The 24653-nt window shown below is 30.0% G+C and overlaps 3 protein-coding genes across 10 annotated transcripts; 2 read left to right on the top strand and 1 right to left on the bottom strand.

The window, feature by feature from the left end:
* Window positions 1-401: 401 nt before the first annotated feature.
* On the bottom strand, window positions 402-3757 carry LOC106761695 (lachrymatory-factor synthase). The gene is made up of 2 exons (XM_014645265.2): window positions 3707-3757; window positions 402-1077 (listed from the first exon to the last, which is right to left on the bottom strand). The coding sequence occupies exon 2, from the start codon at window positions 1061-1063 to the stop codon at window positions 581-583; it is 483 nt and encodes a 160-aa protein (XP_014500751.1). The 5' UTR covers window positions 1064-1077; window positions 3707-3757; the 3' UTR covers window positions 402-580.
* A 1901-nt stretch (window positions 3758-5658) lies between these two features.
* LOC106761748 lies at window positions 5659-6618 on the top strand. The gene has a single exon (XM_014645320.2). The coding sequence runs from the start codon at window positions 5850-5852 to the stop codon at window positions 6378-6380; it is 531 nt and encodes a 176-aa protein (XP_014500806.1). The 5' UTR covers window positions 5659-5849; the 3' UTR covers window positions 6381-6618.
* Window positions 6619-16358: 9740 nt separating this feature from the next.
* LOC106762351 (casein kinase 1-like protein HD16) lies at window positions 16359-23346 on the top strand. Of its 8 annotated transcripts, none has more exons than XR_002667814.1 (20): window positions 16359-17055; window positions 17386-17517; window positions 17612-17685; window positions 17788-17857; window positions 17940-17995; window positions 18102-18173; window positions 18555-18649; window positions 18751-18817; window positions 18897-19026; window positions 19113-19331; window positions 19427-19569; window positions 19645-19819; window positions 19975-20065; window positions 20205-20362; window positions 20462-20650; window positions 20733-20917; window positions 21614-21672; window positions 21814-21932; window positions 22157-22256; window positions 23098-23346. XR_002667814.1 is itself a non-coding variant. In XM_014646220.2 (16 exons), the coding sequence occupies exons 1-16, from the start codon at window positions 16663-16665 to the stop codon at window positions 20790-20792; spliced, it is 2124 nt and encodes a 707-aa protein (XP_014501706.1). In that variant the 5' UTR covers window positions 16359-16662; the 3' UTR covers window positions 20793-21173. The 8 variants fall into 8 exon arrangements, 1 of the variants encoding a protein (XP_014501706.1); XR_002667815.1 differs by having other exon boundaries at window positions 21614-21678; XR_002667813.1 differs by lacking the exon at window positions 21614-21672.
* Window positions 23347-24653: the final 1307 nt, after the last annotated feature.

Raw genomic sequence — 24653 nt, 5'->3', positions numbered from 1 at the left:
TCATATTCATTATAAAAATAAAATAATTATAAATTTTTTTTTTTATTTGAAATAATTGAGAATAAAAAAGGTTTGTAAATCTTCAGAAAATAAGTATTAATAGAAGAGGTTAAATTTTTCAAAACAAAAAAAATCTTTACAATATAAATCTGATATCAAAAAGTTAAAAAAAAAAAAATCATAGATTGATTGTGACAGTGAAGGTTTAAAAAGTCTCTATAGGCCTATTCAGGGAAGATAAGAACCTTTACAAATTAAAAAAAAAAAAAACATTTATTAAACAACAATTTTTTTTGTAATGAAAAAAAATAATATCAAATAAATGTGAAAAATATGTGTTAAAAGTATGATTTCGTTTATCAGCATAATAATATAGAGCTGGTTGACTGAATTAAACAAACAAAACAGTTTGCATAAAAGTTTAACCACAAGCCAACATTATACTTTTGAGTTTTGAGAGAATTAAACAAACAAACACTTCTAGAAAAGTTTAACGGCAAGCAAATATTAGTTTATGCTTGATTATTAATTGCAGAAATTTCAAACACGGAGATTGATTAATCTGACCAGATGTGAAAACCTATGGTGTGTTGTATGCAAGTTGGATGTTCTTCTTTATGATCTGCAGAGAAGACTCAACATATGACTCCAAACCTTCAACACTCCACCCTTCCATTGGATCACAGACAAATCCCCATTCAATCTTGCATCCTCCCTCCTCCCTTGACAGCACTTTGAGTGTGGCCACATAGAACTTAAATCCCATGTTGTTCTCAATAACTTCATAGCTCAAACATCGTTCAACAGGATCAATGGCAAGTAGCTTCTCTTTGACCCACTTCAATGTTGGGGTCTTCTCCACATCATCAACAATGGTTGAAGCACAGTATCTGATGAGACCTGGTTTGCCAAGACTACCCTCTTGTTGATAGCATGTGTCTAGTGACATCCACTTATGGATGTTGCAGAAATCCTCTATCACACTCCATGCTACTTCACCATTTGTGTCTGCAAGCTCAACCACTGCTTTACCTTTCCATCTTTCATCAGATTTCTCTCCCATAGTTCTTGTCTACACTTTATACTCAAACAGTTTTATACATCACTCCACTTAATACAGAAAATGCACAAACTATGCTATTTCTAAAATAGAAAAACGAAAAAGAGTAATGAGTTAATGAGAAGATTGCTATGCATGCGGTGTGTTTATTGTGTTAATGTCTAAATATCAGTGCTAAAAAGAAGTAGCATATTTGATGGGTGTTAGTTTTTATTATTTGATACTAAAGAAATTGAATTTATATCTTTTTTTTTCATTGTCTTTTTCAAATTCATTAAATCAATCTTAAATCTTCAAATTTTTAATAGAACGAGTTTAACTCGCTATCTTTCTTATTACCTATTATATCTTTAATACTGAGTCATCCTTATATTTTAAAAATTTGAATAAGTAAAAGTATGTTTATATTCTTTTTTTTTTAAAAAAAAAAAAAAAGAAGAAGAAAAGCAGTGGTGTGCAACTATACATGATAGAAATAGAATAGGAATCTGCTGCTGATCATTAAAGTTACAGCACAAGTCAAGTTATTCATTTGTCCTCTTCCCATGTGTTTTTCTTTCAATTGAACATCTTTTCGGACAAGAATAATCTTTCAATAAAAAAGCATGATCCAAGACTTAAGATTTAAAGTATCATTACATACAAAAGTTAATGTTAGAATGAAATGATTAGAGAAAAAAATTAAAAAATTAATCACTAATACGCTTATTAAGAAAACAGAAAGAAACATCCTAAAAAAAAGTCATGAAAATGACTTTGATCAAGAAAAGGATTCAAGATTCGATTTTGCATAAAGAAAATGTTAGCACTTTGTGACTTTTAGGTGAAAGTTCTACATTGACTATAAATAAGACCAATTTATAATATATATGTGAAGTATAAACATTATTTTACAAGCTGGTTTGTAGGTTTGAGTTAGGTTTAAACCCATCTTCAAATACTTTCACCGTAAAAATTGTAACCAATTGCATAATTTTCCTGATACAAATTGTTAATCTTCTTAAACAAAATTATTTACTAAGACTTGTTTAAGTGTGAATTTTATTTTTAAAAGAGAAATTAATTTATAAAATGAATTACATTTTTTATTAATCTTTTTAGTCCTAACAGGTGTTACCTTATTCTTTCTTTTCTCTCTATATAATAAAAGGCCAAGTTGAGGTGGTGTTTAGTTTTAAATTTTATGTTAGAAGACTCTCACAAATAATCAAAAACATAAAAAAAAAAATACTCATCCAAAATAAATACCAGTACCTCTTAACACTTTTGTAATACTGAAACTAGTTAACCCAAAAGTGCATAAAATAAGTTATTGTTATTAAGAGCTTTGTTTGGATCCAAAGTTAATTTTAATATTCTTTATAGAAAAACACTCCATATGTTCAGTAAAGAAGTTAATATATACGTATATATGCTCTAAACATTTAAATTTTACATCTAATCAATTTAAATGTTCATTTTAATCTTTTAATATTTTTATTTAAAAAGCTTTCACAATGTATGATTACAAAAAAGTGCATCCAAAATAGTTATTGGTATACATTTGTTATATTATTTCATTCTTCTATGTTTTAATATTGTACGTTTTCGACATTAAAGTTTAAAAGTTTAAAAGTTCAATATGGTATTTCGTGTTTTGAAAATTGTTTATTTTAGTCCTTTCTTGTTACCCTAACTAATGTTTTAGTTAAGGAAGTTAACCAAATAAACTCTTGACACAGCATGAAATATTTAAAAACAAAACCATGATTAAAACCTGTGTTAACATATATGTAAACTGAGTGTAGGTTCAGTAGGTTCACAATACTCTGTTTGTTTGACACTCTGAATTATTTAAATCAACCAATCATCGTTTTAATTAAAACAACTGAAATAGAATATTTAAAAAAACAAAGTTTGAGGATTTTAAAACTTAATGTACAAAATAAAAAAGAAAAAAAAAGCAGAATACAAAGAATTAAAAGCAAATCCAATATTTAGAACTTGAAAGTATCTGGACTACTGTGTTTCTTTCTCATCATCATTCAAGAATATTACTCTTACAACTTGTTAAGAGTGTTTCTATTATTAACTATTTAAATATCATATATTTAGAACATATCATAATAGTATTTGTTAAAAGTATTTAGGATGTGTTTGTCTTTCATCAACTTCAAGGAATATTAGCGGAGTAAAACTTATTAGTTAAAAAATGTTTCTATTGTTAATTTAGGTCCTGATAAAGATTATCTACAACTTTGATAGGGACTAGCACAGAAAAGCTTGAAGATTAGCAGAGTACTTGTTAAAAGTAATTCTATTGTTAATTAACTATTGTAAATGTAGAATAAAGATTGACGGGTTAAAAATTATTAAAAGTATACCCTAAAGTAAAACTAGCAATTCTATTATTAATTACCTATAGGTTATAACATGTTAAAAGTATTTTATTATTAATTACCTATAGGTTAAAACTTGTTAAAAGTATTTCTATTATCAATAAATTATATATTCTTGGATTGGAAAAAAAATAATTAATCTTTAATATATCTAAATTGGAAAACCATCTAAACTATCATTATTACTAAACTCTTATTTTTGCGTATTATATTCTATAATATAATTAATAAATATATAACATAATTTCAATTGGATAAATTGACTTACCTCGAAATAGTTACACTCAATGGAAGCTATGCATAAAACAACCCAGAGTCTCTTTCCTTCTATACTTGATAGCATAGATTTTGTTGTCTTTCTCTTTAATATACCACATAAGATAATGTTCATGAGATTACCTGTACAATGTGGGACTTTTAAGTCAGAGTAAGTGATAAGAAAGAGAGGAAAAGTTGGGACTTTCTTACCTTAGCTATGATTATGTAATAATAATTAGACTGTTGCAAGACTTATGATACCAAAATTTCACTGTCATAATATCTTTTCCATGCATTTCGATGGAGGTTTAAAATTCAAACTAATAGATCATAGAATTATAATATACTTTTATTGTCATATATTATTATAAGCACGTATATATTTTTTTCCTCCTACTACATATTTACTTATCTATTGAATTAGAAATGACTTTTGTCATACTATTATTACCCGATAAATTCGCCCACAATTAAAGTTGACTGAGATTTCTGTTATGAATTGTTCCAGTGGGATACCTAATCTGTCGGGTCACTTGTACGTGACTTTATTACATGTTTATCAAGAGTTAATTTAATTATATAACTAATCAACGAAAAAATCTCATAATTGTTTGTGTCTAAAATCTAATAAGTCTTGAAGATAATTTCTTAAAAATATATTTATAATTTCCTAAATATCTGTACAAAATACATAATTACATGAGATTCATAGTTGTAAAATTTGAAACTGGGCAAGATGAGATAAATAACCAGCTGAATGAAACCACGATCAATTGACAATGAGATACCACACATAGTTTTTGGAATGTGGGAGAACATGGCAATTGATGACGGAAAGAAATCATGAAAACGACCAACAGAAAATGACTTGGAATGTTGTAAATCTTTTTCTTTTCTATTATAATGTTTTTACGATTTTATGAAAAAAAAATCATTTTCTTGTAAAATTAAATTATATAACATAAACTTTCACTATTTTAATATTTGATTTAGCTAATACATTACATTTACTACAAACATATAAAATATTATGTATACTGACACAAAAATTTCACGAGTATACAATGTAGCCACCTTTAAGGTAACGGTTGGAAGAGGTGACCCAGAAATTATGCAGAAACAACATATTCACTATGCCCTAACATAGTTGAAGAAAGCAAAGATATTATAATAGTAGGTAGCACTAATTAAGTACAAAGTGAAAGAATATCTGAATCAAAACTTGGTAGATGACTGACTACTTTCGATAAGAACAAATAAAAGATTTTTAGGTTAAATAATAGAATTTGTCAGATACCTATATAATACATAATTAGATCACCGACTAAATAAAAGGTCTATTGGATTCCTGATAATTGATACTATCATGATGATGGTAGGCCATAGCAGAAAATAAAATAACGAAAGTCTGCAATTTCCATAGGCTTTACATGTAAGTTGAGAATTAAATATGGATAATGTAGGGCTAAAGGAAAACTTACGCCTAACCAAAAGTTATCATTTGGAGACCCCTCCATATATTTCATATTCCAAATTCCTTATATGTGTGCGTAATCCGTGAGTCAGTACTATTGCTTTTTCCATTACTGTAATAAAATAAAAAAAAGAAAAATCTCACTAAGTATTCTACTATTACTAAAGGTGCTTATCACAGCACGCCACTGGGTCCGCACCACGGACAATGGTCATTCAAAGGTCACAGACACTATAAGTTTCAGACTTTTAGGTGCTTCTGTTATTATGGTATATAACTATATACCTTCAACTGCATATAATAAATTCAATTCCCATCTACCATTTTAAATTTGAACTGTGTTTGGGAGGGAATATTTTAATCATAAGAAGATAAAGTAGGGAGAAAAGAAGAGGAATAAGTGTAGGTGTTATATATAATAACACAATAATTGGTGAAAAAGAAAGGGAAAAAGAAGGATATGCACAATAAAACTGTAATGATTATAGGGTTCACTATCCCTAACACAAACGTCAAACACACCAACTTTGTTTTCTCTGCCCTTATCTACCTATTTTCATTCATTCCTATAAATTCTTCTCTACCCACAAACCAAACCCTCTTCACCAATTCCATCATTTGGTCTATGTAATTGGACCACACCAGTACTCTAGCTATTGCTTAATTTTCTCCTATACGCATGAAACAGACACACTTCACTCTGCCACATGTGGCAGACATCACATGCATGGACCCCAACCGTCCCCCGCTCGTGCCGGAGAAGCTCTCCAAAACGGTGCGTTTCCTCGGTTTCTTCATACAAAACGACGTCATGAAGCGGGGGAAGAACATAGGGAAGGCGCTCAACGACGTCGTCGTCCGCCACCACCAGGCCCTCACATGCCGCCCACGTGACGCTCACGTCTCCTTCGTGTCGCCGCTGGAGTATCAGTTCAGCTGCAGCGGGAGTCCGCCGCGCCTCTCGCATGCCAGTCGGAGGAAGCTCTCTCCTCCCTCTTCAAGCCGCTCGCCGGCTCATCGCGCTGTGAGGATGTGCCGTGGCGGTGGTGACGGCATCATAGAGAGGCGCGTGAAGATCGCGGGCTCCGCCGCTTCCATGTTGAACGACGTCGTGGAGAAGGACTTCCACGTGGACGAGGCCGCGGAGGAGTTCATAGCGAGGTTCTACAGAGAGTTGAGGTTGCAGAAATGGTTGGATCACTATTGCTGACGTGTATAGAATAATGTGTGGTTAAAACTGTAGTTAATTAATTAGTCTTTCATGTATGTTACTTACTGTTAATTACTGCAATGGATTGTGTTCTTACCAACTCCTATGTTACCAAAAAATCAAAAACTGTTGCTACCTTCTTCTACTTATTATTTCCGTTAATTAAGAAGGGTTGTTCTTGGTCTGCATCCATCAGGTTTTGTAAAACCTAAAGTTAACAGTCAAATATATGTGTTTATCCCTATTCAGTTTTATTAAATGAATTTCTAATCAATTGAGTATTTTGTTAACTGTCTAGCATCAATGTAGATGCAGTTCTTTTATCTATAGGATGAGCAATACTTAAGACTTGATAAGAGTTTCTCTAACCCTTTCTATCTCACAAACTAGTAGCAAAAAGAAGGATAACATCAGAGATCTGATGGTGAAAGGATAATTGCCCTAATTTGAATAACACCAACACGCATTAACAAAATTATCTGCTGATAAGGTTTTCAATTACAGTGTCTACCACATAACTATGCATTCAACCTACACTATGTTCAGTAATAAACAAGTAAATTAACTTATACCTTATGACAACATTCAACTCTGCAAAGCTTCACTTGAACTACAATGATTCTTTATAAAATCACTGTTTCTTGAGTGTTTGACAGTGGACTTAAATAATTTTAACTTCCTAAATTTTATAATTGAAATGAGATTGTGTATATTAATTAATAAACAGATTAAAAGGTTTGAATTTTATAGGAAAAAAACAGTTTAGGCTGTCAGGTAGAGGTTTCATGCCCAGAAATAATTCAAGAGAGCTCACTTAGTAGGAGTTCAATGTATACTATGATTATAAAGATTACTACATATGAAACTATACGATATGGGACTATGCTAGTCATTTTATTAATTAGCTTTTTTGGACATATAAAATTATTAGCTATAATTTCTATTGAACTATTCAATATGGGACTATGAAAATGGTTTTATTAATTAATTTTGTGTTTGGAGTTTAAAAAATGAATTTTAGTCCTATAGTATATACGTTATATAGTGGTTATAACAAGGAGTCTTTTGTTATTGTTGACCCTATGAGTTTTATTCCCACATTAGCTTGTTCCTGTAAAGAAAAATAAGTTTTCCAATTTCATTCCATATAGAGCAAACCCATTAATAACTTTTTATAGTAATTATATAATTATACAACCAATATTGATTGTCATTAGTTCAAAAAGAAGATTTTGATGTGGGTGCTTTTAGCTTTTTAACGTCAAAAAAACACTAGCCTTATATTTTAAGATGTTAAATTGATGTTAAAAAGTAAAAAATTTAACGTTTATTATTTACGTCGGATATTATCTTTTTTTCTTACGTTGGATATTATCTTGTTTTTTTGACGATAATTAACATTAGAAAAAAGTGATCTATAATGTTAATCAATGTCAATTTTTTTCATTTTCCGACATTAATCAATTTTATTTTTTTAATTAATAGTGATCCATTTTTATATTTTTACGAGAATTGAAAACAAAAAAACAAAATGTGCTCATTTTTTGACATTTTATACTTCATGAATTATGAACTATGAACTATGAACAAAAAGATAAAAGTTATGACCATAGTAATATTAACTAGTAATTTTTGGTTGGATTATTTTTTTACTACTCCTTAGAACCCTTATTTCAGAGAGAAAACACTAGAAGCCCTTACTTTAGGTCTCTTTGAAGTATAAAAATTATTTAGAAAGTCAATTTAGATAAATCTTTAAATGACCATAACATTTGTTTCAGTTGGTCGATTTGTGATTATTATATATCAATTTAGGGTAAAAAAAAATTTCAATCACGTAGCAGCCCGCGTAGTTTGCTGTTCCTTCTAGATTTTCAAGAAAAGTTTGTTTTCTATTTTTCGTCAATTTTTTTTATTTTTTCCAAACTTTGCAAAAATAATTCACATACTTAAACTTTGAATTTTGATTTAATTTTTTTTTTGTGGGGGCTTCTCATGATACTTTAGTGCTTTGAACAAATTTTCAAGTCATTTGGAGTTGTTTTAAATATACTCTCAGTTTTACCCTAATCTTGGATGTACAACGTGTAGTATGAACAACAAATGTATAACATGTAGTATGAACAACAAAAAAGTTCAACAATATCAATACCAACAAAAACAAAAACGAAAACTATCATTTTTTAAAGTGGGTTCGTCAGAATAAAGTGTTGTTGTCAGTGAGAGAGAGAGAGAGGAGAATGCGCCTATGAAGGAGAACATGACAACAATCGGTCAAAACGAACGAAAATCATACCTAAAGTAATTAATCAACATGCATTTGTAAAAAATGAAAGAAATATTTACATGTGTTGGTCGCCAAGCTTTATTCGAGAATAATTTGAGTAGAGAATAAGGTCTCGCGCTAAGATAATGTAAATAAATTTTCAATCTCTCGCCCAAATTTTTATTGAATTCACTAACATATAATGTTTAAAAAGTGATATTTTGACGTCTTATACCCTTTTGACGTCTGAAACTAGACATCTGACGTCATACATGAGTACATTTTCACCTTCACGTTAAATTTTTGTAAAACTTACACAATATGACATCAGTTTTCTCAATCCGACGTTTTAAATAAATTTTTATTTACAAAAATGTCACCAATTATTGATTTTTTCATTTTCGGACATTGAATGCGAGACGATAAAGTAAGTAGTGTGAATATATATGTCGGACCATACTCAAATAACACATACAATTAATATTCAATTAATCACTTTTAATAAATAATTTGTATAATAATATATAAGAGAAACTTATATATATATATATATATATATATATATATTTTGCCCTTGATTATATTTTAAAATTTGTTAATTATAACTTTTTTCAGAGAAAAGATATAATATTCATTTACTAGAAAAAATGTATATGTTTTTACTATGGTTCCTCTAACATTATTTGTATTAAAATTATAAATTATATGTAGAGAGAATAAAAAGAAACAATAGATTTTTTTAATAAACCATTTTTTGTCAAATTTTCCTGTTGTCAAGATAGTTCTAAATTTGCTAAATATATATTTGATTTTAGACGCTAAAAATTGCTGATATAATTTAATTTTATGAAAATTTTTAATTATTAATTTCTATTCGTATTATAAATGCTTTTTATGCCACGAAGTGAATTTTTAATTTCATCAAATGTTCCTCTTCATGCAATGTGAATTTTTTGTTGAGAACAGCATGAAAGGTATGTGGACTTATTGTCGTGGCTTTTCTAATAGTCTAGCATAATTTTCTTTTTAAATTATTAAAATGTATATATTTTAGAAAAGCTACAAAAATAGATAAATCGTATTTGTAAGTTGATTCCATTTTAAAATAAATAGTGTTAAACTTAATTCCTCTAAAATGCAACTGTTTTATAAGTACAAATTACTAAGACTTTGTTCATCGATCATTGAAATAAAAAATGCCATTCCGATTAAAAGAAGTCCACGGTTTAATTTTACAAAAAAAAAATAGTATTATTTGGCAGAAGAAAAAACACAATCTCTCTAAAAATTTTATTTTAAAATTTTCTTAGGTTTTTTCACTTTTTATTCATATATTTGAAAATCAGTTTCTTCAATAGAGTAAGTTGATTTTTTTGTCAAATTTCTTGGTATGTATGTTCATTCTCCACATTTGACATTTTTTACTTGCATGTAATATTTGAGTTTGTTTTACTAGTATCTGCAAATTAGTAGTTGTAATAGTGTATTTTGATCGTGTTTGTGTTGTTCATAGGAGACAAATAAAACTTGTATATCTAAGGTGTTTTTAGGATTCTTAAGCAGTTTGATTTGTGTTTCAGGTAAAAGAAACTAATTGCAGTATTTTAAACCGTTAGATACTTTGAAATTGCTAATTGTATATGTTTGTACGATATTTTGTTTGTGTAATTGAGTTTTCTGATAAAATATGATATGTGGAGTTGAGTTAGAATTTAATTTGACATACATGAATTGTATTTTGAAATTGGAGATGTTGTGGCTAGTATTGCAATAGAGACTAATTGAGTAATTGAATAATGTACAATATGATAGATGATATGTTTTAACTTATGTGATTGTTGTTAAACTGAGTTGTATGATTGAAATGGCATGAATCTACAAAATTACGCAGACTCATCGTGCGATAATATATTCACTAGGTGAAGCCAAAGTAAAAAAGTTACTGACTTGGTGATCAAGTGAGAATATACTTGTTGGATGAAGTCAAAGTCAAAGAGCTACTAACTTGTTGGTCATTGGCCATAATATTTGTTGGACGAAGCCAAAGTCAAAAAGCTCACTAACTTAACAATGGTTGGACAAGACAAGTCTCGCTAGGTGACTTTTGTGAATTTAAGTTGAGTTCCAATGATAATCTTGATGGACAAGCTATCTGATTGTTGGACGAATGTACTTCCAAACACTGCTCAATGAGTGAGTATATATTCTCGCTAAGTAAAATTAAGAGAGTCTAACTCTATGTATATGTTATCTTCTGGTATATTTAATGTGTGATTTTGTAAATGTTAAAATGATGGTTGATTACAATGTTTATCTGAAAATGGTTAATACTAATCCAAGGGGAATTAGTTGTGGTCATAATAGTGTATCTATTAATATATAGTTATAATAATGTATGTATTATTAACCTTGTGTGTGTGGTAACTTGGGTGGGTGAGTTCTTCTACCACTACAAGCGCATAACTCACTAGAGTTTGACGTTAATACGTATATCTAGATAATTGATGTAACATGAGTATTTATGTATGTTATATTTATTTTTATGAATGGATGATGTGTGATGATAAATCTATGTTTATTTTATGAATATTATTTTGCACATTATAACTTATTCTTTTTTGTGTTATTTTATGTGTATGTGTTTTTACAATAATCATCTTAAATGATATGAGTAAATGATGATGTAACAAGGATTACAGTTAAAGATGAGGATAGTGCTATAGTATAAATCTAGGATGATCATGTTTTGTTTAAGCTTGACTTTATTATATTTTAATCAGTATAATATTATTTTTTTTTAATAAAATCGTTATATATATATATATATATATATATATATATATATATATATATATTATTTTTTGTTAATTTCATATAATCGTTTGACTAATAATTGGTTTTGACCTTTAAAAAAATTGAACCTTTAAAATTAATTTTAATTAAGCATAGTATTGGTGCATAAAAATTGTTGGAAAAGTACAATAAATATAGAAAATATAGTTTTATATTTTTAAAATCATTTAGAATTATATAACCTGATTTTATCCCTAATATAATTTAAATATATATATATATATATATATATATATATATATATATATAATCAGTTTTGCCTCAAGTGTGATTTAGCTAAACTATAACTACTTGCCATGTGCCATTATTAAATGGTATCACTAAAAAAAACTAAGCATGAACAATTCTAGCAGTTAACAAAGAAGGTGAAGAGAGATAGACATACATCACAACCATCAAAATCTATTTTGTATATATCTCTAGTTAATTATTATGTAGCCATTTATAAAAAAAACTATAAATATATTGAAAATTGTGAATATAATTAATATGTGTAGATATTTCTTAAAAAATAAATTATTTTCTCCCCAAATATATTATACCATTTGATATGTTTTTAAAAATACAAAGTATTCAAATTATCTAAATTTTTTCTTAAAACTATAAATTCAAACAAAATTACATTCCAAGTTATATTAAAATCTTTTAGACATATATATTGTTTCGGGTTACGAGGTCGAGTCACTTCCAACACTTTCACAATTTGTCTTCATTGTCATCCGTTTACACAAAGATACATCTATCAGTACACAATCCATACGGTAATCACAGATCAATAATAAATGCACAATAAAAGTGAACCACCTACATCTTACCTTTAATCCATATTTATAATTTTTGACGTGGGCCCGTAATTAGTGATATCTTAATCTCGACCAAATCATAGTACATTACCATTAATCACGATTTACCTTAACCATCATGAGATTAGACTTTATGCCAGTGGCTCGAAGCGGACATGAACCTTTCACGTGCAAGGTAATTATGACAAACATGCATGGATTAAAAAGTCATTGTCACAATAACATTGTCCGTATATCATTTGTGTCGTCTAACCCATCCAGTCATACAATACATATAATATCTTCATTCAAGACAATTAGCTTATTTAAATTCAAACAAAATTACATTCCAAATTCAAGAAAATTAAGAAAATATATATCTATATCAATAATAATAAAAAAAAAAAGATAGTCAAGTAGATATGTATTTTTATACATACAAACGAAAACTACGGTGTTTATCTTCATTCTCTTAAAAAGCAATATTTTGAAAACTCCTTTAATATATATTATACCAGTGACAATCTCTCTTTAAAAGATGTCAAATATAATTTTTCTTAAATCTAGCGCACACAGATATTTGAATGTCATTTTTTCATTATCGCTATTCATTATCGTATTAAAAACAAAAAAATTGATTTGTTAATTCTTCGTATACCCATTTAAAAAATATATACGAATTTTAAAAATTTACAGATATATTTAAAATAAAATATTTTTAAATTTTTTAAAATAAAATTTAAATTAATTGTAAAAGAATATAAAATATAGTGTAAAATAATTAAATATAATTTTAACTTAATTTAATTTAACCTAATAAAATATAAATTAATTTTGATTCTAATTTTTTTATGATAACTAGATCAATTTATTTATAAATAAATGTTATATTATTTTATTATACATTATTTCTGAATATCTGTTTAAAATATCAATTTTTTGCCCGTAACAGTTGGTGGGCAGTGGATGAGACTCTTCTGATAAAGTTCTCAAAATGTAATATCACTGTCAATCTTTAGGGAAGAGTCACACAACATAAGCATGCTCTTGTGAGTGTTAAAGTTGATATGATAAAGTTACATCTTTCACTAATAATATAAATGAAATGTTGTAATAATTGTTCTTTTTCATATACAAGATTGTAATATTGACTTCGTGGGCACACTATGGCTAGTTATTGCGGCTTCACAAATTTATGCACTAAAGGCCTAAGTTAGTTTTTTATATTAGCATCAGCCTTTAAGTTAACCTTTTTATCTTGGCACCCTGATGGTTGATCTGAATAATAGTATTTCTAAGGTCTTTAGTATCATATTAAAGTATTTATAACGACTTAATATCATATCAAAGTATTCTTTTACTTAAAAGAAATCAATTTATAATATTTAACTAAGAATATTTTATAATTATTATTAAAGTATAAATTAGATTTAAATGTTAATTTTTTTCTTAATCAATTATACACAAATTGTAAGATCCTCGTAAATGGAATATTAGATAGGGTTGAGTTTTTTAAATAATAATACATTTTATTTTATTTTAAAAATATGGAAAGTATAAATAGAATTTTGTAAAGAGTTTTATTATCTAAAAAATTATCTTTTAAAACTTTTTTTTTTTAATTTTCTTTGTCTTTTTTCTAGAAATTCTTCCTTTTACTCATCTATATGAATATCATAAAGTGTTTGAAGGATTCTTGAGACAAAATCTTCATTCTTAGTCGATTGAATTCAATTAAAGAGTAAGTTGATTTCTATCATTTTTTCTTAAATTTTAGTGTCTTTGCATGTAAGGGCTTTCTTTATTCTTTTGGGGATTGATTTTATGTTAATCGGTAATATCAAGGGTATATACTGTGATCAAATTATTGTGAATTGTATGAGCAAATAGAGATCTTGGAGCCCTAGGAAAAAGTTTATGGTTCATAAAACCGTCGGAGCACCATCCAGGTAAGGGAAATTGGTTTTCTTTGATTGTAATTGATAGGTAAGTTTTATTTGATGTGTATATGATTATTTGGTGGTTGATCTGTGCAATCAATTTGATTGGTGAGATTTAGTATGTTGAGTTGCCTGTTGGAGTTTGGTATGTTGAGTTGAATGTCATGAATACTTGTGTAGGTGAAATTTGGATATTGTAATTAGACCTGTCAAATTAATCCTTATCAGGGATTGGCCCTAGCCCAATGAGATGGGGCCAAAAAAGCCCACAATATCAAAAAAGCTCATATGACAAAAAAAACTTTTATTAAAAAAACCAACAGAGTTAAATACTTCCAAAATCCTGTGAGTTAAGATTAGTCCATGAATTTTTCTTTTTACCAAAATTGTTTGTATTATTATTTAATACTATTTTTCTTTAAAGAAAAGGACACGACACATAATTATTTTACTATTATTTAATACTACTCCTTGCTTTTATTTAGAAATACAAAAAATAGTTTTTATTAAGGTCATTTTACGGTTAAATGATAGTCATGTCAAATAATTTTTTTTAAAAAGAAATTCTTGGTTCTTGCTAGATAAACCCAGATAATATTATTAATTCTCACAAGTTTTTAAAGTTAAAGTCTATCCAATGTTTCTTAGCCTTTATCATGGAAAAATCTGCTGTCAACTAATTCAAATCTTTAATTTGTCTGACCTCAGAGACCATACAACACAGCAATCCGTCAACAAATTTGAATATAACTTCCTATTCATAATATTTTATAACAAGAAGTGTCAAAGTTAACATATATATATATAAATAAGTATTCAATAACTTGTAAATTGTTGATTTAAGTTATGATATGTTAATTCTTTTGTACACTAGCTTAACCTACTTTTTGTTTTTTTACGTGTTTTGTTTAATTCTTTGATAATGATTATCGTTTGATATGAACAAAGGAGGCTATAGGTGATAACCTACCTTTGATAGAGTCGGATGATACTGTCGAATGATATGCAAAATTTAATATATAGATATATAAATGTAGATATATAAACATATGTTTTGTATAACAGATAAGTTTTTTTTGAGACACTTTGTGTTCAAAATATTGAGTAAATATGTTTTTATTGATAAATTATATGTTTTTCTATCTATTTGTTATATTTTATCAAAACCTATTATATTTTGTTTAATAACGTTATATAAACATATAGATATAAATAACCTTATACGTAAATTTTTAAATCTAATTGATTAGATGATATCATGCTTTTTTTTCTTAATAGACGGAGAATTATTCTATTTTTAACTTTTATTAATAAAAAGAGAAATATTTAATCATTCAAAAACATGGTTTTAAGCCATTACCTAGTAATTGTTTCAAGTCATTATTTAGTTCAATTGATAAAAAGATTATCTTTCAATATCACTAGAAAATTCTTTAGCAAAACTTTTTAGAATTTTAACTAAAGATACATATTGGACATCATTAAAAAAAAAAAATCTTCTGACCTCGTGTGAGCTAACAAATTAATGGATAAATAAACTATAATCAACAATAATAGAATATATTCTATAAGATTCACACAAAATTTATGTATTATTCATGAAAATCACTTATTTATTAACTTTTCAATTTTTAAATTCGATTCTATAACAATTACGGTTGCCGGAGATATAGTTATAATCAATTCAGGTTTGCCAACTAAAGAATAAACTACATTTTCTTCTCAAAATTACATTATTGTATGGAAAACATTACAAAAATTAAAGAAAAAAACTCCAAATATATGTGAAGAATATATTATTATTTTTAGTAAGTTATATCCTGTTACACCAAACCAACTATAAATGTTTACTGCATTATTTTCCAAGTTTTGAAATTAAATTGACAAAAGGGTAGTAAACTAGACCGCTTTCCAACTCTCTCAATACAGAATACAACACTTACAATCAGACAAATAAGACTTCTAAAATAAAAATAAAACAATATCCACATATTATTATTATTATTATTATTATTATTATTATTATTATTTGACGAGAATATAATTACATATCATTATTATTATTAATATTAAGTGTAACCATCTTTGCCACATAAGTGGCAATCTAATGAAATGCAACGCCTATAAAATGCTTATATTTTAAAAATTAGGAAAAATGAATAACAAATCTCTATCCATGTTTCTCCGTATCTGTACTTGAAATCTAGAACTGCAGAGAATCCTTTCATTTTTGTTTCCCTCCACAGATCTCTAAACTTCATTCTCATCAAACCCTAATTTCGGGTTGATTCTAACTCCCTCGTTATTTATTCATCACCCAACCCGTTTTTCTGATTTTCTGCTATCAATTCTTCTATTTAAACTTTAAAATCTGGTCTGATCGATGATTCTGGAACCTTCATGAGTTTCCCTCTTCGTCATGGGCCACTACCATCCTTACCATGCCTGAGCTGCGTACCCGAACTCGAAGAAACCGACTCGTAGACAACGCAAACGTTATCCCGATCATTCAGCCAGCCTCGCCGGCGACCGCCAGAGCTCGACGGAGGAAGACATCCGCCGCGCCTGCCCGAACGCGGAGGAATCGGAGTCAGAACAATGCGATCGCCGCCGCCGATGAAGTCGTGAACGATTACGCTGGTGCTGCTTGCGGAGCCAGAAATAGAAATAGAAATTTAAAATACAAGCTAGGAGAGAAAGAGAATAACAATAATAAAATTTCGGCTAGGGTTTTTGAAGAGGAAGACATGGATGAAGACGATAGTCGTGGCCGTAGCGCAGATAAGGCTCCGGGAGCTGAAGATGAAGGCAGCACTGCTCCTCTTCCGGAGAAGGTGATTTTAGTTTCACATATTTTCTCTGTAGTTTGAGTTCTGGAAAAATGTACAAGCATAACTTTATCCGCTCAATGTTCTGATTATATGTATTGCTTCCCTGTGTTGTTTCTTTTCCGTTGTGGAACGCTGAACATCTTACAGCAGCTTGCATGCTAAATAGTCCTATGTCGCTCCGCTGAGCTCAAGTTTGGTTCTTAGATCTTTTTTATTATCGCTGTTTCTAATCTTTGGATAAATGAAATGAAAAATTTAAACCAAAGGTACTAATATGGAATAATTTTTGTACACGTTGGAAATTAATCTTTTGTGTATTTTTGTTTGCAACAGGTTCAAGTTGGTGGTTCTCCTTTGTATAGAATTGAGAGAAAACTTGGGAAGGGAGGATTTGGGCAAGTCTATGTTGGTCGGCGGATAGGAGTTACGAATTCTAGCGAACGGACTGGTGCCGGTGCTGTTGAGGTATGGTCTTAGCATGTGGTCTTTGGTTTACAATTGTATTTGAATGATACATATTGGATTTGTTGCTATCCACTTGTTGCTCTAATGACTATAGGTAGCTTTAAAATTTGAACATAGAAGCAGCAAGGGGTGCAACTATGGACCGCCATACGAGTGGCAGGTTTACAAGTGAGTTGAATTTTTTTCTTCCCACGTGATGGAGTTGCTCGGCTGTGGTCTCACTTTGTTATGGATATTAAGTGCTAACTTTGCTGTGATTTTGTCTTGTAGTGCATTAGGCGGTAGTCATGGTGTTCCACGAGTACATTTCAAGGGACGGCAAGGTGACTACTATATTATGGTATGTGTTCATGAATTTTTAACTGATGGATGGAGGCTTGTGGTTGTCTCTAAATGTTTTTATAACTAAACTTTACATACAGGTAATGGATATGCTTGGTCCCAGTCTGTGGGATGTTTGGAATAACAACTCTCACACGTGAGTATCTATGTGAAATATTGAAGTGTAATTATTCTTTTTTTTCTTAATGTTCGAACTTTTATTTAATAGCTAACTATGTTTCTTTTTGTTTTTGGGATTTCAGCATGTCTACTGAAATGGTAGCATGTATTGCAATTGAGGCTATCTCCATATTAGAGAAGATGCATTCTAGAGGGTGATGCTCCTTTTCCTGATTATGTTTATGATTTGTTTCTGGTTTTTATTTTCATTGACATGTTGCTCAGTCCAGAATGCTTCCCCACTGATGTGACCATATCAATTTAAATTTTGTTTATCGTGTTAGAAAAACATGGTCAATAATTTGTTGTTACCTTTTGGTGACATGATGATGGAGAAACATATCCTATTTCTCTGAATGAGCAGCATTTATATTTATAAAACGATTTGGGATTATAAAATTTGGATCTGTTTGAATTTTTTATCAGGAACTCTGGATTTTATTTTCTTTTGTATATGCTTGTATTGTTTAACTGAAATGATTCTTGAGTATATTTTTGTTTCAAGAACATTTCATCATTCTCTGTCATTATTGCAGATATGTGCATGGTGATGTAAAGCCTGAGAATTTTTTGCTTGGACCCCCTGGAACTCCAGATGAAAAGAAGTTGTTTCTTGTTGATCTTGGGTTAGGTAAGTACACTACATTGCCCTTGATATGTCCATTGTCAATGAACATGCCTAATTTCTCATAATTTGGATGCTCATATGACACTCCCAATTCATCTATCCAGCAACTCGGTGGCGTGATAATTCGACTGGCCTTCATGTTGAATACGATCAGCGTCCAGATGTTTTTAGGTAAATTATTTGTTAAATATCTACAAACCTTAGTCAACATGCAGGTTTTGAATGATTGTGAGGTATATTCTTGCCACAGGGGCACAGTTCGTTATGCTAGTGTGCATGCTCATCTTGGTAGAACAGGTAGCAGGAGAGATGACTTGGAATCTCTTGCTTATACTCTTGTGTTCCTTCTTCGGGGTCGGCTTCCCTGGCAAGGATATCAGGTTATGACTGTTTCAAATATAATCATTTTAGTACCAGTACCTGATGGTAAATGAAAATATGATTCTTATAAAGTTTGTTGTTACAGGGGGAAAATAAAGGGTTTCTTGTCTGCAAAAAAAAGATGGCCACCTCTCCAGAAACATTGTGTTGCTTTTGTCCTCAACCTTTCCGGCAGTTTGTTGAATATGTAGTGAATTTGAAGTTTGATGAAGAACCAAATTATGCAAAATATATATCCCTCTTTGATGGAATCGTGGGCCCAAATCCAGATATCAGGCCAATAAACACCGAGGGTGCTCAGAAGGTACTTCATGATATTATTACTTTAGAATTTACTATTTATTGTTTACACTTTTAAATTCTGACTCTTACTGCCCTTTTTGGGCTATTATTGTGTAGCTTATATGTCAGGTTGGCCATAAGAGGGGGCGTTTGACCATGGAAGATGATGACGATGAACAGCCTAAAAAAAAGGTTCGAATGGGAATGCCTGCTACACAATGGATTAGTGTTTACAATGCTCGTCGACCAATGAAGCAAAGGTTTTCTTCTGATGTTGCATGTTTTCTCCAGTGATTTTAAAATGTAGGAGCCTAAAGAAATATCTTTTGATTTAGGTATCATTATAATGTCGCCGATGTGCGGTTAGCCCAACACATTGATAAAGGGAATGAAGATGGTTTATTTATCAGCAGTGTGGCTTCTTGTACTAATCTTTGGGCACTCATTATGGATGCTGGCACTGGTTTCACTGCACAAGTTTATGAACTCTCTTCCTGCTTTCTTCATAAGGTTAGCTATTTTATGTTTCAGCGGTGGCATTATTGTGATGCTGGTGATATCATAGTATCATGTTTGTAAACTATACAGTTTTATCTGTATTATGTTTTACTATTTTTGTTTTGAACTTGATATAAACTGACAAATTCATGTATCTGTTTTAATAGGAATGGATTATGGAACAATGGGAAAATAATTATTACATTAGTGCCATAGCCGGAGCTCATAATGGATGCTCATTGGTTGTAATGTCTAAAGGTAAATATCCCTGAAGTCTTTGTTCTGTTTATTGTCTATCTGGGATCGTGCTTGGCTTGACTTTTGATGATCCCTTTTGCACATTTTGACTGGCTGTTTAAGCTGTTTCTTACTTTAATTGTTTGATGAATCCTTTTAGGTACCCAGTACGTACAGCAATCCTATAAAGTCAGTGATTCGTTTCCATTTAAGTGGATCAACAAAAAATGGAGAGAAGGATTTTATGTAACTGCTATGGCCACTGCTGGCACTAGATGGGCAATTGTTATGTCACGTGGGGCTGGTTATTCTGATCAGGTCCTGCATTTTAGAAAGTCCTTTTTGATTTAGAATCCTTGTGGCATTGAAGAAAGAAATCTGATTTGTATATATTTTTCTCTCCATGTTCAAAGCCAGGTTGTGGAACTTGATTTCTTGTATCCCAGTGAAGGTATTCATCGAAGGTGGGATAATGGTTATCGCATCACCTCAACTGCTGCAACACGGGACCAGGCTGCTTTTGTTCTTAGTGTCCCAAGAAGAAAACCAACTGATGAAACTCAGGAGACACTCCGAACATCTGCTTTTCCTAGCGCTCATGTTAAGGTAAACAATGAATCTAATTTTCCTTTATTCATTACCAATTCTATGATCATTCTTGTTCACATTTGGTGTTTTGTTTCTGCAGGATAAATGGGCAAAGAATCTCTATATTGCATCTATTTGCTATGGGAGAACAGTGTCATAACCTGCTGAAATTGAGATTTCTGGCTGAATTCTGATCACTGGCACAAACCTGCTTCCTCTTACTTCTAGTTGGGAACTGAAGATGCTTTCTGACCAATTTTCTGAACAATGCAGTTCAGTATTAATGTATGCTAAACTTACTTTATGGTCACCATCACATATCATGATGCAAAACCTGTGCACTGTATTTCAGCTGTCAAAAATACTTAGTTGTGAGTAAAATTAGATTGTCAATCGGGAAGAGTCTTTTGATATAAAGTTTGTACAGATCTGAACAGTAATTATTACTATGTTGAAGGCATGTGCACAGGTTAGGCTTTTGTTTACCAGAGGTATTTAACAAATATGAACTTAGATTTTCCAGTGGGAACTGGACATTTAAGCTTTGCTCCCTTGTACTTGGTCCTCTTTATCCTAGTCACTTTTGACTTAAATCTACTTCTGGGCTTCTTCATGTCTTGAATTTGATGAATAGAAAGTTGTGCATTTTGGCAGCAGATTGTAATTATTTAATCATTGTCATTATTATTATTGCTGCTGCTTTTTTCTTTTTGTTATAGTTTACTCCCTACTCTGTTTGATTTGTGAATATACTATCAAATTTTGATGGCATTAGTCTAACTGGAGTGAAGGATACGGATGCTTTAGTTCCAATTTTTTTCAAGAAGTATGTTTATTTTCTTTCTTTTTTCTATTTTGCTTTTGAAAATTGTTTTTGCACTATCAGTTTGCTACTTTTGAATACCTTACCATTATGATTGTTTCAATTAAGAAACTTGTGGTTACTACATTTTCAATCTATTTGATTGTTTTGCATGGGAGCTATCTAAGCATCTTCTCAGTTACTAGATGTTTCAAATATTTGCCACTTATTTGTGTAGGTAATGGTGAGGATAAATTTTTACTACTGTTATTCTAATTACTTCTTTTGATTTCCGAAGTCCACATGATGGGCTTCTCCTGGTCAATTGTTCTATATGACTGGGTGATCATTTTATTGTTCTAACAACAAACATTGCAAGGTGAACACTTCGCTCTCTTGAGAATGTAGCTTTCACGGAAGCACATTTTGGAAGATAACTTCTCTCCCCCTTCAATACTGATCTGTATATTTACCGAGTTACTTAGACACTTGAAGCAGGTATTTAATTCTGCCTCAATTATTATTAAACTTTTTATATCGTGGTGCAGCTGAAATATGCATGTAGCTTGTTTTATCTAGATATACTATATATGCACGAAACATTCAGTGATTATCTGGACTGATTGCATTGTTTGTCATGTTACTTCACATTTTTCTTGTTCAATAGGAACTCAGGCTGTTTGGACCATATATTTAACTTCCATGTTTGTGGTAACTTGCAGATTTTGGTTGGTCCTTGCAATGTTATGTTGTCAGAGCAACCTATATGGTCGAGGAAATCAGAAGCTGTTCAAGAAACTGGTTTTTTTGGAACTATTTGCTGTATGTTATTCTCCTTTTTGAATATTTGGATTTTAGGGGGTGGCATGAACTTCAAATTTATGTTCTGATAATACCAAAATTGCCATATGATGAATTTCACAATACTACAATTATTGAAGGTCTAGAAGAGAAATAGTAGTTTCACCATGAGATGTTTGGTTATGGACGTCTTAAAATGGAAAGTTTCTCTAATTCCTTATATAGATGTGATTTTCTGGGGTTATTTTTGGTGTACAATAGTGGTACTCAGGTTAGAACCTATGATTATCTGTATGCTTCCCAGCCCCCAATCACTATACTGGCTCTAGTGAATTATCTTTCACATCCTCTTCACTAAAAAGAAAATGCTATTTTTAATTTTAGGAGCTTTTCTCCTAAAATTATGTGATTTGTCTTTTGTTTCCAAGTAAAGGAATAGTTCATAAAAGGTTAGGCTGAGTCCTAGTAAGAGTGTCCTTTGAGTGTTGGCTTTTGGCAACTGATAAAATGTAGAGTCTCCCTCCTCCTATTTGCTCTTCTTTTTCCAAATGCAATATTGTAAGAAATGTAATAATTAACTACAGAGCAATATGAAACATGATCAAGTTCTAGATTTGGAGTCATTATCTTGGTTGTCTTAAGTGACACTAACGTAATCGGGATGATGCAATGGTATCCACTAAACTGAGTCAGCTGTCTTGCCTTGGTTTAAGATGGTGACTATGGAATACATTGAGGAGTGTCCTGTGGGAAAGAAAATACTTGGTGTATGTCAATCTGTGTATGGACTACGCATAAGCCATGTTTATTATATGCTTTTTATATGGTCAAATCATTTTATGTTGAGTATTTATTTGATTAGGTGTTCTTCGGCTATTCAACAAACTGAAAGGCAAAAGTTCAAATTGATGTCTAAATTCATGCGACTTTTGATTCTGGTATTGGAAAAGCGGTGAATTATTGCAGTATAGAGAGTGTGAAGTTGGGGATCTATTGCCTGCTAATCATTGTATTTTGGAAGATAAACTGTGTAGTAGTTAAGTAACTGATAATGATATGGATAATGTATAATAAACTTTGTAGTTAGTCATAATTATAATTGATGGGTAAATAGTGTGCTTTTGTTTTTGTAGCATTCTTTTAATGTTTGCATAGTAAATCTTTGAATGCAATAGACCATGTCATGGTTTTAACCAATTCAACTTTTCATAACCTTTAAAAAAGTGCGAGCCGCCTAATAGCTATATTCCTAATTGAGTATTGACCTGCTTGTGTGTGAATAAAGTAACTTGTAGTTTTTGGTTGAATTCTTCAGTAAATATTTTTCTGTATGAGGATACACTTTTGTAATTATTATTATTATTTTACTTAATTGAGTTGCTTAATTTGATTACTTTTATTGAATTAAAATAATGTTCTGAAAATATTTGGCATAATAGTTCTACTAAAAGGTCCCCCTGTTTTAAGGTAACTATATTTTTTTCACTTAAAAATACTTATGTTTTATGGTTTTATTAAACTGGTTTTATAAAAATTAAATTTAATTGTACTTTTTGGTACAATAGAAATGCAAATATAAAGTTGTAATAGTCTGTGTTTATGTTGGTATAAAGTTGTAATAGTCTGTGATTTTGAGCAAAGTTATTTCTGTATTTTGTGGGCTACTTAAAATTTAGACAAAAATGAATTAATGTTTTTGTTCTCACGTGTAATAAAATTGACCGATTTAGTAGCATTGAGCATCATGATGATGACATTAGTGTTCAATAGCTTACCAGTAATTCTCTAATTGAGTTCAGTAATTGTTGCACAAACTAAAAGACTCAAACCATGAAGTCAGCTAACAATTCGGGTTATAAACTTAAAAGATACAAAGCCAATTGGACATAGGTTATGTTGTGATCATTTTTTTATTAACTCTAAAAATTTGTCAAATGAATTAATGATTAGTAAGTTCGACATGTAAATCACTGTAAGATCAATTAGTTTGTCTGTTCTGTTGCAGATAGTCCAATTTTGACTTGTACATAACTCCTAATCTTTTGACAAAACCTTCAAAATGAGAGTATTAGAACATCTCATTAATTGTATTTTTTTTTTTATATTTTTCCTCAGTTATTTGTATTATGATGTACATAACATGTGAGATGTTTCTTAGGATAAATAATTGAAACCGACTAACAAATCAACCACTACCATCTTTTATAATGAGAGGTTGCGTTACTTAATTTGTTTATATATAGATATATAGATTAGATTTGTTTATATATAGATATATAGATTAGTCGGATAGTATTAGTTAATGATTATAACACACATTTTATCAAATTTACTAATTCTTCATATAGAATATGCAAATTCTTTTTGCTACATGTATGATCACAAAAGCATATGTATTCATTAAATAAACCTTAATTC

The sequence above is a fragment of the Vigna radiata genome, chromosome 5 (assembly GCF_000741045.1).
Source record: "Vigna radiata var. radiata cultivar VC1973A chromosome 5, Vradiata_ver6, whole genome shotgun sequence".
Classification (NCBI taxonomy): Eukaryota; Viridiplantae; Streptophyta; class Magnoliopsida; order Fabales; family Fabaceae; genus Vigna; species Vigna radiata.
Note: the sequence above shows the minus strand (reverse complement) of the source record. Positions and strands in the feature narration are given on the sequence as shown.